Below are 15,902 nucleotides of genomic sequence, written 5' to 3'. Positions count from 1 at the left end.
AAAAGAAATCTGAACCATGTTGTACATACAGAATAATATCAATTTATCTTTAGCAAATAGTAGCATTGAAATATTTAAAAACTACAGAACTAAACAAAAATTGACCAATATCACACCTCAATGAGGTTGTGCTGGAGGAAGAGGCACTGCAGCCGGCCCAGGCCCCTCATCATGGCTTCTGTCAGGTTGGTCAGTTTGTTGTAGCCCAGCTGGAGGACCTAGGAGAGAACCAGAAAGGATTATGTCAAGATTAGATCAATCAACCAACCAATCAATTAACCCACCCACCCACCCACACCCACCAACCCACCACCCAGTGTACCTGTAGGTTGGCCTGTTGAGCGAAGGCCCCGTCCTCGATGTAGGAGATCTCGTTCTTGGTGAGGTTGAGGTCCGTGAGGTTGGTGAAGCGGTACATGGATGTGTAGGGGATCATTTTGAGCTTGTTCTCATTGAGCCTCAGGTCGTGGACGGTGTTATTGATGTGCTGGGGGATGGTCTCATATGGAGGCTGGTTCTGGCTGCAGATGGCTAGCCACACGTAGCCCTTGTCCCCCTCGATCAGCCAGCAGTCCCCCCAGACCAGGCCCGGAAGGTGGAGGAAGAGGAGGAGAGAGGGAAGGATGAGGAGGGTGGGGGTAGATGGAGAGGAGGAGTGAGTGTGAAGCCTGCTGAGCATGATGATGGAGGGAAGAGGAGGAGGAGGACGACGAATGAAGAGGGAGGTTTTGTTAAGATGGAGGAAACGTGGGATTGAAATAAGGGAAAGTGAGGTTGAGTTTAAGGAGAAAGAGCGTGGGGGATGGACTGGGGTAGCTAGGTTGTCCTCAGAAAGGGGAGAGGGGTTTAGCTTGGGTGTAGAAAAAGAGGGAAGGGCCTCACACAGTCAGTCACAGCTGTATGGTTGTCATGGTGATTAGCAGAGTCCCCGTGTCTTTTCACTTCCTGTTGGACTGCCGTGGGGAGTGAAACAGCTATTCCTCATAATCTCTCCGACAGGAAGTCTTGTTGATTGATCTGATAGGAAGAGAAGAGAGTCTGTGGAAGAGAAGAGAGGAAAACCTTGAGGCAACAATAGAGTGGCATATGACAATAATAACATGGAATGTACATGGACTGTACAAAACAACATAGAACACAAAACACTAGTGTTGCATACAAATGGAGAGTCTTAATTTGATCACCCTGTTGCAGGATAACTTTCCTGGAAATGTTAAACGTGTAATGTATTTGAGGTTTAAAAAGGCTTCTGAAGTTTGTAATTTTCACTTTGGAATTTTTGACTTGATTTTACACAAAATGTATCAACCTCTATAAAAATGTCCATTCATTTAATCCACATAATAATTCACATTTCCTGTTGATGCAGGATTAGCAAACTGGCTCAAATTAAGATCCTACATCTGTATAAAAAACCTAATCACATGGGACAGCCATAAAACCAGGTGCAATTTTAGAAAACTATGATTTAAATTGGCACTATGACTAAGGAGACTATTCTAGAAAAGCACACGTCCTCATTCCTCAAAAAGCAATACACCATACAGTTTATAGATGAAAACACATCCTGAATGGGAGTCGAAAAATGCACTGTTTAACACACACCAGCATGACCCCTTTCTCTCTGACAGCCACTCTCTGCAAATAGAACAGATGCTTATTCATGACCATCATGTGCGACCAGGAAACAGCACTCGGAAATAAAGTGCCCTGCATAAAACCTCAACACAGAAACCTAGCCCATGAATACATGATGTTCACTTACAACATGCAACATTCTGGCCTCGGCGCTGATATCTGTGCATCTTAAATCTTGTGCATGTGACACTCAAGGTTTATTGCTCTGTCGTGGATTAATTCCAGATTACATCCTGTCATGACGTTGGCCTGTGGGTAAGGTTTATGACCCCCCCATAAATACCTTTCTCCCTTCCCCTCTCTCTCTGACCCTACTGAAGGACTTTTGAATAGCCTTTGTTAAATATAGAGCGTCTGGGAACATCAAACAAGTGGGGGGAAAGGAACCATTTTTCGGTAATAGAACCAGTTGGAAATATACCAGGTACTTAATGAGTATGGATGTCAGTTCGGTTGTCATCGGAGACATTATGACTGATAACAGGACGACATAAACTGTATCTGGGAAAGACTACACATTCTAGTTATCAGATTCATATGGAATTGTTGTGCAATTTAAATGTTTGATATTGAAACTGTTTGTTAGGAGATTAAATGTAATTTTAGCTTCCAAGAGAGAGATTTGGGTTTTCATAAGGAAAGAGCCCTGACCAATCAGTGGCCCGCCCCTGTGAAGAGACAGGGGTTATAAACGATGAAACACACCCTTCTCCCCTCGCCACTATATAAGTCAGTGACAAAATGTAACCAGCCTGTTCCGGGTACGTGAGGTCTGCAGCCTCTGCGTTAAAAGGACACACATGTCAAATACAGAACTAAGCCAACCTCAGCGTGAGCTTTGGTTGCGAATGGTATGAACTTTGAACTCTTATTCACTACAGAAGTGATACTTCCTAGCCGTTGAGTTAGCAGCGGCCGTTATAGACGTGGGCTAGGAAAGGATGGACGACGTATCCAGTCTAACACACAACATATCCAATTTACCACCAGTGACATTCTTCCGAGGACAGAAAGATCTCTCTTGGCCAACATGGCCAGCATCTACGACCAACCTACCGAAGCGCAGCTCAGAGTAAATATTTATTGCATTTTCCTTTTCCAAATGGACGGTAATTTAGAATGCATACGATACTGTATTTACGATGGCACAGCTTCTCCCTTTGTTCCTCAGTCTTCCCGCTCTTTCATTCAAGCCCAACCCCCTTTCTTTGTGTAACAAGCTGCCATGCCGGTTTAGCCCACTAGGGCACATTCTCCTATCATTTCCTTGTAACCATATCTGTTTGTTATGCATTTCTGTGAATTATTTAGTTTAGTAAATAAATGATTTTAAGACAATTGATGTATGGATGACTCATAGTGAAGACTGGGTTCGTGCAGATAACCAACAATTTACGACATTTGGAATGAGATTGACGTGAGGTAAACTAACACATCATTAAAGGAGACTAATCGATCAGATATTATAATATCTGAAAGTTATATTAGGAACATTTTAACTTTGTAATCTGAATATTTTCCTTGGTGCCCCGACCTTCTAGTTAATTACAGTTACACGATTAATCAGTTTAATCGCGTAATAATAATTACAGAGAGTTATTTGATAAACATGTCTTCCGTTTTAATGATGCCAAAGACACGACAATCCTAATCCTGGCAAGCGACACTTCATACAGTCTCTCCACCATAAGCCCCAGGAATCTATTCTAGGTAACACACTCTCTTGTATAGCTAATGTATGTCATGGTGGCCCATGATTTGATGGGGAAAATATATACATGTATGTATTACAGTGGAGGCTGGTGAGGGGAGGACGGCTCATAATAAAGGTTGGAATGGAGCAAATGGAATGGTATCAACCACATGGAAACCAGGTGTTTGATGTGGTTGATACCAGTACATTGAATCCATTCCAGCCTTTATTATGAGCCGTCCTCCCCTCACAAGCCTCCACTGATGTATTAGTGTTGGAAATAGCCAGGGACCTCACGATACAATATTATCACGATACTTAGGTGACGATACGATATACACTGCTCAAAAAATAAAGGGAACACTTAAACAACACAATGTAACTCCAAGTCAATCACACTTTTGTGAAATCAAACTGTCCACTTAGGAAGCAACACTGATTGACAATACATTTCACATGCTGTTGTGCAAATGGAATAGACAACAGGTGGAATTTATAGGCAATTAGCAAGACACCCCCAATAAAGGAGTGGTTCTGCAGGTGGGGACCACAGACCACTTCTCAGTTCCTATGCTTCCTGTTTTGGTCACTTTTGAATGCTGGCGGTGCTTTCACTCTAGTGGTAGCATGAGACGGAGTCTACAACCCACACAAGTGGCTCAGGTAGTGCAGCTCATCCAGGATGGCACATCAATGCGAGCTGTGGCAAGAAGGTTTGCTGTGTCTGTCAGCGTAGTGTCCAGAGCATGGAGGCGCTACCAGGAGACAGGCCAGTACATCAGGAGACGTGGAGGAGGCTGTAGGAGGGCAACAACCCAGCAGCAGGACCGTTACCTCCGCCTTTGTGCAAGGAGGAGCAGGAGGAGCACTGCCAGAGCCCTGCAAAATGACCTCCAGCAGGCCACAAATGTGCATGTGTCTGCTCAAACGGTCAGAAACAGACTCCATGAGGGTGGTATGAGGGCCCGGCATCCACAGGTTGGGGTTGTGCTTACAGCCCAACACCGTGCAGGACGTTTGGCATTTGCCAGGGAACACCAAGATTGGCAAATTCGCCACTGGCGCCCTGTGGTCTTCACAGATGAAAGCAGGTTCACACTGAGCACATGTGACAGACGTGACAGTCTGGAGACGCCATGGAGAACGTTCTGCTGCCTGCAACATCCTCCAGCATGACCGGTTTGGCGGTGGGTCAGTCATGGTGTGGGGTGGCATTTCTGTGGGGGGCCGCACAGCTCTCCATGTGCTCGCCAGAGGTAGCCTGACTGCCATTAGGTACCGAGATGAGATCCTCAGACCCCTTGTGAGACCATATGCTGGTGTGGTTGGCCCTGGGTTCCTCCTAATGCAAGACAATGCTAGACCTCATGTGGCTGGAGTGTGTCAGCAGTTCCTGCAAGAGGAAGGCATTGATGCTATGGACTGGCCCGCTCGTTCCCCAGACCTGAATCCAATTGAGCACATCTGGGACATCATGTCTCGCTCCATCCACCAATGCCACGTTGCACCACAGACTGTCCAGGAGTTGGCGGATGCTTTAGTCCAGGTCTGGGAGGAGATCCCTCAGGAGACCATCCGCCACCTCATCAGGAGCATGCCCAGGCGTTGTAGGGAGGTCATACAGGCACGTGGAGGCCACACACACTACTGAGCCTCATTTTGACTTGTTTTAACCTCTTATGGCTAGGGGGCAGTATTTTCACGGCTGGATAAAAAACGTACCCGATTTAATCTGGTTACTAATCCTACCCAGTAACTAGAATATGCATATACTTATTATATATGGATAGAAAACACCCTAAAGTTTCTAAAACTGTTTGAATGGTGTCTGTGAGTATAACAGAACTCAAATGGCAGGTCAAAACCTGAGTGATTCCTTTACAGGAAGTGGCCTGTCTGACCATTTCTGGAACTTCTTTGCCATCTCTATCTTTTACTAAGGATCTCTGCTCTAACGTGACACTTCCTACGTCGTCCATAGGCGCTCAGAGCCCGGGAAAAACCTGAATGTCGTCATCCCAGCCCCAGGCTGAAACACATTATCGCCTTTCTCAAGTGGCCGATCAAGGGACTCTGGGCTTAGGCGCGTGACCTGGCCGCCCCGGTCTTTGTGATTTTTTCCTCTGTTTGCCGAAAAGGAGATTCCCGGTCGGAATATTATCGCTTTTCTACGAGAAAAATGGCATAAAAATTGATTTTAAACAGCGGTTGACATGCTTCGAAGTACGGTAATGGAATATTTAGATTTTTTTTGTCACGAATTGCGCCATGCGCGCCACGCTTCTTTACCATTTCGGATAGTGTCTGGAACGCACGAACAAAACGCCGCTATTCGGATATAACAATGGATTATTTTGGACCAAACCAACATTTGTTAATGAAGTAGCAGTCCTGGGAGTGCATTCTGACGAAGACAACAAAGGTAATGAAACTTTTGTAATAGTAAATCGGAGTTTGATCAGGGCTAAACTTGGTCGGTGTCTAAATGGCTAGCCGTGATGGCTGGGCTATCTACTGAGAATATTGCAAAATGTGCTTTCACCGAAAAGCTATTTTAAAATCAGACATATCGAGTGCATAGAGGAGTTCTGTATCTATAATTCTTAAAATAATTGTTATGTTTTTTGTGAACGTTTATCGTGAGTAATTTAGTAAATTCACCGGATGTAAATTCACCGGATGTTTGCGGGGGGTATGCTAGTTCTGAACGTCACATGCTAATGTAAAAAACTGGTTTTTGATATAAATATGAACTTGATTGAACAAAACATGCATGCATTGTATAACATAATGTCCTAGGGTTGTCATCTGATGAAGATCATCAAAGGTTAGTGCTGCATTTATCTGTGGTTTTGTTTTTTGTGACATTATATGCTAGCTTGAAAAATGGGTGTCTGATTATTTCTGGCTTGGTACTCTGCTGACATAATCTAATGTTTTGCTTTCGCTGTAAAGCCTTTTTGAAATCGGACAGTGTGGTTAGATAAAGGAGAGTCTTGTCTTTAAAATGCTGTGAAATAGTCATATGTTTGAAAAATTGAAGTTTTTGTATTTTTGAGGAATTTGTAATTCGCGCCACGCCTATCATTGGATATTGGAGCAGGTGTTCCGCTAGCGGAACGTCTAGATGTAAGAGGTTATTAAGGACATTACATCAAAGTTGGATCAGCCTGTAGTGTGGTTTTCCACTCCATGGGTTGATAAATTGGATTTCCATTGATTATTTTTGTGTGATTTTGTTGTCAGCACATTCAACTATGTAAAGAAAAAAGTATTTAATAAGATTATTTCTTTCAATTCAGATCTAGGATGTGTTGTTTAAGTGTTCCCTTTATTTTTTGGAGCAGTATTTATTGCGTGTCTCACGTTTCTCACGATGCAATGTGATTCAATACTGTGATTTTATAACAATTCCATGGTCTAAACATATTGCTCACCATATATCTGCTGCAGAGGGACAAGAAAGAGGCATGTGGAAAACGAGTTTTGATTAGTCATGGAAATAAAAGTGCTGAAAACAAATTGTCTATTTAAAAGAAGATGGAGAACATCTTCTTGGTGCAGGTACTGTCAACCAGCACAAAAATAACATTGCGATATTGTCAAAACGATACGATATATCGTCAAAAATAATGTTTCTGATATGTAACTGTATCAATGTTTTCCTTCATCGCTAGTATGTAGTGTATGTGATTGAAAGGATCATTAAACTGTTAGGGCTAGGGGGCAGTATTGATACGGCCGGATAAAAAACGTACCCGATTTAATCGGTTACTACTCCTGCCCAGTAACTAGAATATGCATATAATTATTGGCTTTGGATAGAAAACACTCTAAAGTTTCTAAAACTGTTTGAATGGTGTCTGTGAGTATAACAGAACTCATATGGCAGGCCAAAACCTGAGAAGATTCCATGCAGGAAGTGGCCTGTCTGACACGGTCTTGTTCATCTTGGCTCTTTTTATTGAAGACTGAGGATCTTTGCTATAACGTGACACTTCCTACGGCTCCCATAGGCTCTCAGAGCCCGGGAAAAAGCGGAATGATATCGAGGCAGCCTCTGGCTGAAACACATTATCGCGTTTGGCAAGTGGCCGATCAGAGTACTATGGGCTTAGGCGCATGCCCGAGTCGACCCCATGCTTTATTTTCTTTCGTCTGTTTACCTAAACGCAGATTCCCAGTCGGAATATTATCGCTTTTTTACGAGAAAAATTGCATAAAAATTGATTTTAAACAGCGGTTGACATGCTTCGAAGTACGGTAATGGAATATTTAGATTTTTTTTGTCACGAAATGCGCCATGCTCGTCACCCTTATTTACCCTTTCGGATAGTGTCTTGAACGCACGAACAAAACGCCGCTATTTGGATATAACAATGGATTATTTGGGACCAAACCAACATTTGTTATTGAAGTAGAAGTCCTGGGAGTGCATTCTGATGAAGAACAGCAAAGGTAATAACATTTTTCTTATAGTAAATCTGACTTTGGTGAGTGCTAAACTTGCTGGGTGTCTAAATAGCTAGCCCTGTGATGCCGGGCTATCTACTGAGAATATTGCAAAATGTGCTTTCACCGAAAAGCTATTTTAAAATCGGACATATCGAGTGCATAGAGGAGTTCTGTATCTATAATTCTTTAAATAATTGTTATGCTTTTTGTGAACGTTTTTTCGTGAGTAATTTAGTAAATTCACCGGCAGTGTTCGGTGGGAATGCTAGTCACATGCTAGTCACATGCTAATGTAAAAAGCTGGTTTTTGATATAAATATGAACTTGATTGAACAAAACATGCATGTATTGTATAACATAATGTCCTAGGGTTGTCATCTGATGAAGATCATCAAAGGTTAGTGCTGCATTTAGCTGTGGTTTGGGTTTATGTGACATTATATGCTAGCTTGAAAAATGGGTGTCTGATTATTTCTGGCTGGGTACTCTGCTGACATAATCTAATGTTTTGCTTTCGTTGTAAAGCCTTTTTGAAATCGGACAGTGTGGTTAGATTAACGAGAGTCTTGTCTTTAAAATGGTGTAAAATTGTCATATGTTTGAAAAATTGAAGTTTTTGCATTTTTGAGGTATTTGAATAACGCGCCACGGGATTACACTGGCTGTTGAGTAGGTAAGCGTCCCACCTAGCCCATAGAGGTTAAAATATGTGTTGAGTGTCTAAATGACATGCAAATGACACACCAAGTTAAAATGCCCTCCTCCCTTCATTTAAAATAAGACAAAGGGAAGGAGTGATGGAAAGAATAAAGGACTGTAGGATGGAAAGAAAATAGGAAGTAGGGAGGGAGGAAGGAAGGAAGAAATGAAGGAAGGAAGGCGGAAAGAAAGGAGAGAATGTAGGGAGAAAGGACGAGAGCAATGATAGAAAGAAACTGAGCTCAGGATGAAGAGACAACCTTCATGTGTCTATGTGTCTCTCCACAGGGTGCCATCCACTCAGACAAAGTTTCTGTCCCTGACTTTCATTTGTCCTCATCATGTTAAACTATTCACGCTGTGAGAAAGCTCCTAGTCCCACCACTCCTGTGTCTGCACTTCCTGGATCCCTAGGTAGGAGAGCCCCCTGCAGGAGGCCATCCATCTCACCCTGACACCCATCTATCTTATCCTTGTCAGTCTCTGTAGAGGAGGTAGGAGTGTCATACACGCCACGCTACATTAATCACCTCAACCTCCGAGACTTCTCGATCTCTCCCTGTTGACTCACTTGTCACATTATTAGACACATATACGTAAATGTACTTATACACACACATTGGTTTGCATGCATGCAGTTACACACACACGCACACCCAGACAGGTACACGTACATAGACAGACAGACACACACACAGACAGACACACACACCACCGTACCGACTGTACCTATGACAGTCAGTTCCTCTTTCTATAGACTCTCCAGTCACATCATACAATCCTTCACCATCGGCTCTCTATTCAATCTGCATGTCATTTGAAATCTAGATACATAGTTATACAAGCCAGGATGAACAGTAGTTTGTGAGTTGTGACAGACAATGTCTTCCTCTCGCTACAGCTGACAGTCAGAAAGCTCTCTCTCTCTCCATGGAACCAGAGAATTACGGAACAGTCCTAGTTCCACTGTTCTCATTTCTCTCTTCCGATGATTCTGATGGAGAATTGGAACTCATTCCAGTTTATTCTAGTCAGTATTCCCCAATGGTGAGAGCCAAGTATCTGGTCCAATTTCCCACTGATTACTGCTGAAAATGGGAATACCCAAAGCACTTAGGATCCAATACATCATCAACACCTCATACTGATTAGAGTTATGGGCTGTTGCCACTGGAACATTCCCTTTAGGGGATGTCTCTATGAAAACATGCTTGTGTAGTCAAAGGTTGTAGCCTATTTAGCAGGTACTATGTGTATCAAGGCACTTAGTCTAGATAGCCCTCCTCTGACCTCCTTTTCCTTTCTCATTCTACTGCTCCCTCCCTCCCTCTCTTCATCTATTATCTTTCTATCTGTCAGGGTGTTCTCTCTCTCTCCCTCTCTCTCTCTCTCTCTCTCTCTCTCTGAATTGAATTGAATTGAATTAAGGGCTTTATTGGCATGGGAAACATATGTTTACATTGCCAAAGCAAGTGAAATAGATAAACAAAAGTGAAATAAACAATACAAATTTACAGTAAACATTACACTCACAAAACTTCCAAAGGAATAGAGACATTTCAAATGTCATTATGTCTAAAGATGTGCAAATAGTGAAAGTACAAAAGGGAAAATAAATAAACATAAATATGGGTTGTATTTACAATGGTGTTTGTTCTTTACTGGTTGCCCTTTTCTTGTGGCAACAGTTCACAAATCTTGCTGCTGTGATGGCACACTGTGGTATTTCACCCAGTAGATATGGGAGTTTATCAAAATTGGGTTTGTTTTCAAATTCTTTGTGGATCTGTGTAATCTGAGGGAAATATGTGTCTCTAATATGGTCATACATTTGGCAGGAGGTTAGGAAGTGCAGCTCAGTTTCCACCTTATTTTGTGGGCAGTGTGCACATAGCCTGTCTTCTTTTGAGAGCCAGGTCTGCCAACAACGACCTTTCTCAATAGCAAGGCTATGCTCACTGAGTCTGTGCATAATCAAAGTTTTCCTTACGTTTGGGTCAGTCACAGTGGTCAGGTATTCTGCCACCGTGTACTCTCTATTTAGGGCCAAAAAGCATTCTAGTTTGCTCTGTTTTTTGTTAATTCTTTCTTGGTTGGGTCTAATTGTGTTGCTCTCTCTCTCTCTCTCTCTCTCTCTCTCTCTCTCTCTCTCTCTCTCTCTCTCTCTCTCTCTCTCTCTCTCTCTCTCTCTCACACTCTCTCTCTCTCTCTCATATGTCTGGGTTCCACACGAGACCTGATCCCATTTAGTGCTCCATATAGGGAACACAAGAGGAGGGGTGAGAGGAAAAGTAGTGAATGGGGGGTGGGGGTATATAATTAGGACTAGGTAGGTAATGGAGATGGGGAGACCTGTATCAATGATAGGGGGAGAACGTGCATGTTCCTGGTTGCCAAACAGATGTACAATGCATTTGACACAATGTCTGTGATACAACAGATATGTTTGGTAAGTTTGTCTGTACAAAATGCTTTACATAACCATTGTGTAGTGTACCAGCTACAGGTAACTGCCAAAATAAAGTAAACACTTGAGTAAATGAGGGATACAAATTGTATTGAAAGCAGGTGCTTCCACACAGGTGTGGTTCCCGAGTTAATTAAGCTATTCATTTTTTTGTGATGGGGGCAGTATTCGGAAATTCGGGATGAAAGACACGCCCAAATTAAATCGTGCTAAATCGTGCCTGCTACTTTGACCCAGAAGGTAGGATATGCATATTATTAGTAGATTTGGATAGAAACACTCTGAAGTTTCTAAAACTGTTTGAATGATGTCTGTGAGTATAACAGAACTCATATGGCAGGCAAAAACCTGAGAAAAAAATCCAACCAGGAAGTGGGTAATCTGATGCTTGTAGTCTATTCAAGTCATTGCCTATCTAACACACAGGGACTTAGGGTTCTTTTTGCACTTCCTAAGGCTTCCAATAGATGTCAACCGTCTTTAGAAAGTTGTTTGAGGCTTCTATGGTGAACAGAGAGCGAACAAAGGAAGTTGGAAGTTGTTGACTCAGGAGTGGACATGAGTTCATTGGCGCGCATTCACATGAGAGCTGTGTTCCATTACATTTTTCAAGATATTAGAATCGTCCGGTTGGAATATTATTGAAGTTTTATGTTAAAAAGGCCCTAAAGATTGATGCTATACATTGTTTGACATGTTTCTACGAACGTAAATATAACTTTTTTTTACTTTTCGGCGTGAAATTTTCGGCGCGCTTCCTACATTTGGAGTAGCTGACTGAACGCGCTAACAACAAGGAGGTATTTGGACATAAATGACAGACTTTATTGAACAAAACAACATTTATTGTGGACCTGGGATTCCTGAGAGTGCATTCTGATGAAGATCATCAAAGGTAAGTGAATATTTATAATGCTATTTATGATTTTAGATGACTCCAAAATGGCGGGTATCTGTATTGCCTGCTGTTGTTTTCTGAGCGCTGTACTCAGATTATTGCAAAGTGTGCTTTCCCCGTGAAGCTTTTTTTAAATCTGTCACAGCGGTCGCATTAACCTGTTAGGGCTAGGGGGCAGCATTTGCACGTCTGGATAAAAAAAATGTACCCGATTTAATCTGGTTACTAATCCTACCCAGTAACTAGAATATGCATATACTTATTATATATGGATAGAAAACACTCTAAAGTTTCTAAAACTGTTTGAATGGTGTCTGTGAGTATAACAGAACTCATTTGGCAGGCAAAACCCTGAGACATTTTCTGACAGGAAGTGGATACCTGATGTGTTGTATTACCTTTAAACCTATCCCATTGAAAAACACAGGGGCTGAGGAATATTTTGGCACTTCCTATTGCTTCCACTAGATGTCACCAGCCTTTACAAAGTGTTTTGAGTCTTCTGGAGGGAGATCTGACCGAACAAGAGCCATGGAACGATGATGTCCCATTAGACACCTGGCGCGCGAGTTCATGTTGGGTACCCTCGTTCCAATACGTTATAAAAGAGTATGCATTCGTCCACCTTGAATATTATTCATGTTCTGGTTAAAAAAGGCCCTAATGATTTATGCTATACAACGTTTGACATGTTTGAACGAACGTAAATATATTTTTTCCCCTCGTTCATGACGAGAAGTCCGGCTGGCTTAGATCATGTGCTAACAAGACAGAGATTTTTGGACATAAATGATGAGCTTTTTTGAACAAAACTACATTCGTTATGGACCTGTGATACCTGGAAGTGACATCTGATGAAGAGAATCAAAGGTAATGGATTATTTACATAGTATTTTCGATTTTAGATCTCCCCAACATGACGTCTAGTCTGTATCGCAACGCGTATTTTTCTGGGCGCAGTGCTCAGATTATTGCAAAGTGTGATTTCCCAGTAAGGTTATTTTTAAATCTGGCAAGTTGATTGCGTTCAAGAGATGTAAATCTATAATTCTTTAAATGACAATATAATATTTTACCAATGTTTTCTAATTTTAATTATTTAATTTGTGACGCTGACTTGACTGCCGGTTATTGGAGGGAAACGATTTCCTCAACATCAATGCCATAGTAAAACGCTGTTTTTGGATATAAATATGAACTTGATAGAACTAAAAATGCATGCATTGTCTAACATAATGTCCTAGGAGTGTCATCTGATGGAGATTGTAAAAGGTTAGTGCATCATTTTAGCTGGTTTTATGGTTTTGGTTACCCTGTCTTTGAATTGACAAAACATTACACACAACTCTTGTAAATGTACTGTCCTAACATACTCTAAATTTATGCTTTCGCCGTAAAACCTTTTTGAAATCATAAAACGTGGTTAGATTAAGGAGATGTTTATCTTTCAAAGGGTGTAAAATAGTTGTATGTTTGAAAAATTTGAATTTTGACATTTATTTGGATTCAAATTTGCCGCTCTTGAAATGCACCTGCTGTTGATGGAGTGCACCACGGGTGGCACGCTAGCGTCCCACCTAGCCCATAGAGGTTAAGGAGATGTGTATCTATAATTCTTTGAATAACAGTTTAATATTCTATCAACGTTTATGATGAGTATTTTTGTAAATGGTTGTGCTCATTCACCGGAGGTTTGGAAGCAAAATATTTTCTTAACATCACGCGCCAATGTAAAATGTGGTTTTTGGATATAAATATGAACTTTATCGAACAAAACATACATGTATTGTGTAACATTAAGTCCTAGGAGTGTCATCTGATGAAGATCGTCAAAGGTTAGTGCTTAACTTTAGCTGTATTTCTGGTTTTTGTGACGCCTCTCCTGCTTGGAAAATGGCTGTGTGGTTTTTCTTGTTTAGGCTCTGTCCTAACATAATATAACTTTATACTTTCGCCGTAAAGCCTTTTTGAAATCGGACAATGTGGTTGAATTAAGGAGAAGTGTATCTTTAAAATGGTGTAAAATAGTTGTATGTTTGAGAAATTTGAATTATGAGATTTTGTTGTTTTGTATTTGCCGCCCTGATATTTCACTGGCTGTTGATAGTGTGTACCGCGAGTGGGACGCTAGCGTCCCACGTTGTCCAGAGAAGTTTTAACATCCCATCATGCTTAGGGTCATGTATCCTGGGCAGGCTATTATTTTGGCTACCATGGCTATGCCCCCACAGGATGACAATGTCCCCATCAACAGGGCATCAACAGGGCATGTAATAAAATGTTTGCACTCTACTGTAAGTCGCTCTGGATAAGAGCGTCTGCTAAATGACTTAAATGTAAATGATGTCACTGAATGGTTTGATGAGCATGAAAACGATGTAAAACATATGCCATGACTGTCTCAGTCACCAGATCTCAGCCCAATTGAAAACTTATTTGAGATTCTGAAATGGAGACTGATACAGCATTTTTCATCACCATCAACAAAACAACACATTATGGAATTTCTCATGGAAGAATGGGTTGCATCCCTCCAATAGAGTTCCAGACACTTGTAGACTCTATGCCAAGGTGCATTGAAGCTGTTCTGGCTCGTGGTGGCCCAACACCATATTAAGACACTTCACGTTGGTGTTTCCTTTATTTTGGCAGTTACCTGTACATGTGGGTGACATCACAAATAAGTTTGAGGTAACAGGTAGGTCACAGGTGGGTGGCTGGCTGTCTTGGCTGGCCCACTTCTACTTCTGAACATCACTAAAATAGACGCTGCAAAAATAGCCAAGAAACCTCCTTTTTATCTAGTGTGTTTATCTAGGTTTGCTACTTGGACAGGAGTCACAAAGTCATGAAGTTACTCATGTTTGAGATCGCAAGTACATTCCACATTCTGCACAGTCGGCATCTTTCCTTACCATTGTATTCTCTGCGTTCTACTCACATCTCTCATAGACACACATCAAATATCCAGCCACATAAAGAAAACACACTCAACTGATTATCAGTCTAAGTCACCCTGTATAATTCATGATTTATATCTGGGTTATTCAACAACACCCATCCCATTGGTTCTCCCTCGGTTGTCATGGAGACCCAGATGTGATTGACAGCTCCAATTAGTGGTTATGAAAACAGAGGGGGACAGAGAGGGAATAAGTGTCAGATCCCTATCTCACTGGGTTCATTAGCTGCCATCATGATGAAGTGTTGTTCCTCTCCCTGAATGGTAATCAGAAGTGAGACTATCACTGTCAGGCCCCATGTACTGTACGACTAATGGGGACAGAAGGTTATTCTGACCATGTCATCTGGATTAGACAAACTCTGAGTCATAGTTATTGACAGGGAAACAGACAATTTGTCATGCAGTTCAGTACCCTTGAATGAGTAGGTACACACCTACTCATTCAAGGGTATTTCTTAATTTTTTCTATTTCTACATTGTAGAATAATAGTGAGGACATCAACACTATGAAATAACACATATGGAATCATATAGTAACAAAAAAGTGTTCAACAAATCAAAATATATTTTATATTAGAGATTCTTCAAAGTAGCCACCCTTTGCATTGATGAAAGCTTTGCACACTATTGGCATTCTCTCAACCAGCTTCACCTGGAATGCTTTTCCAACAGTCTTGAAGGACTTCCCGCATGTGCTGATCACTTGTTGGCTGCTTTTCCTTCACTCTGCGGTCCAACTCATCCCAAACCATTTCAATTGGGTTGAGGTCAGGTGATTGTGGAGGCCAGGTCATCTGACGCAGCCCTCTATCACTCTCCTTCTTGGTCAAATAGTCCTTACAAAGCCTGGAAGTGTGTTAGGTCACTGCCCTGTTGAAAAACAAATGATAGTCCCACTAAGAGCAAACCAGATGGGATGGTGTATCGCTGCAGAATGCTGTGGTAGCCATGCTGGTTAAGTGTGCCTTGAATTCTAAATAAATCACTGACAGTGTCTCCAGCAAAGCACCCCCACACCATCACACCTCCTCCTCCATGCTTCACCGTGGGAACCACACATGCGGAGATCATCCGTTCACCTACTCTA

General features: G+C 41.8%; 1 protein-coding gene across 1 annotated transcript in view; it reads right to left on the bottom strand.

Moving 5' to 3' along the window:
* The window catches only part of LOC106601688 (protein phosphatase 1 regulatory subunit 29), a 147,553-nt gene that overhangs the window by 14,091 nt on the left and 117,560 nt on the right, over positions 1–15,902 (bottom strand). Inside the window, exons 3-4 of the mRNA XM_082972783.1 lie at positions 323–1,038; positions 117–218 (exon numbers count right to left, since the gene is read on the bottom strand). Of these exons, the coding sequence (XP_082828909.1) occupies positions 117–218; positions 323–679 (459 nt within the window). The 5' untranslated portion in view covers positions 680–1,038. The remainder of the gene's footprint in view (positions 1–116; positions 219–322; positions 1,039–15,902) is intronic.

This window comes from Salmo salar, chromosome 03, assembly GCF_965601325.2.
Source record: "Salmo salar chromosome 03, fSalSal1, whole genome shotgun sequence".
In the NCBI taxonomy this organism is placed as follows: domain Eukaryota; kingdom Metazoa; phylum Chordata; class Actinopteri; order Salmoniformes; family Salmonidae; genus Salmo; species Salmo salar.
Note: the sequence above shows the minus strand (reverse complement) of the source record. Positions and strands in the feature narration are given on the sequence as shown.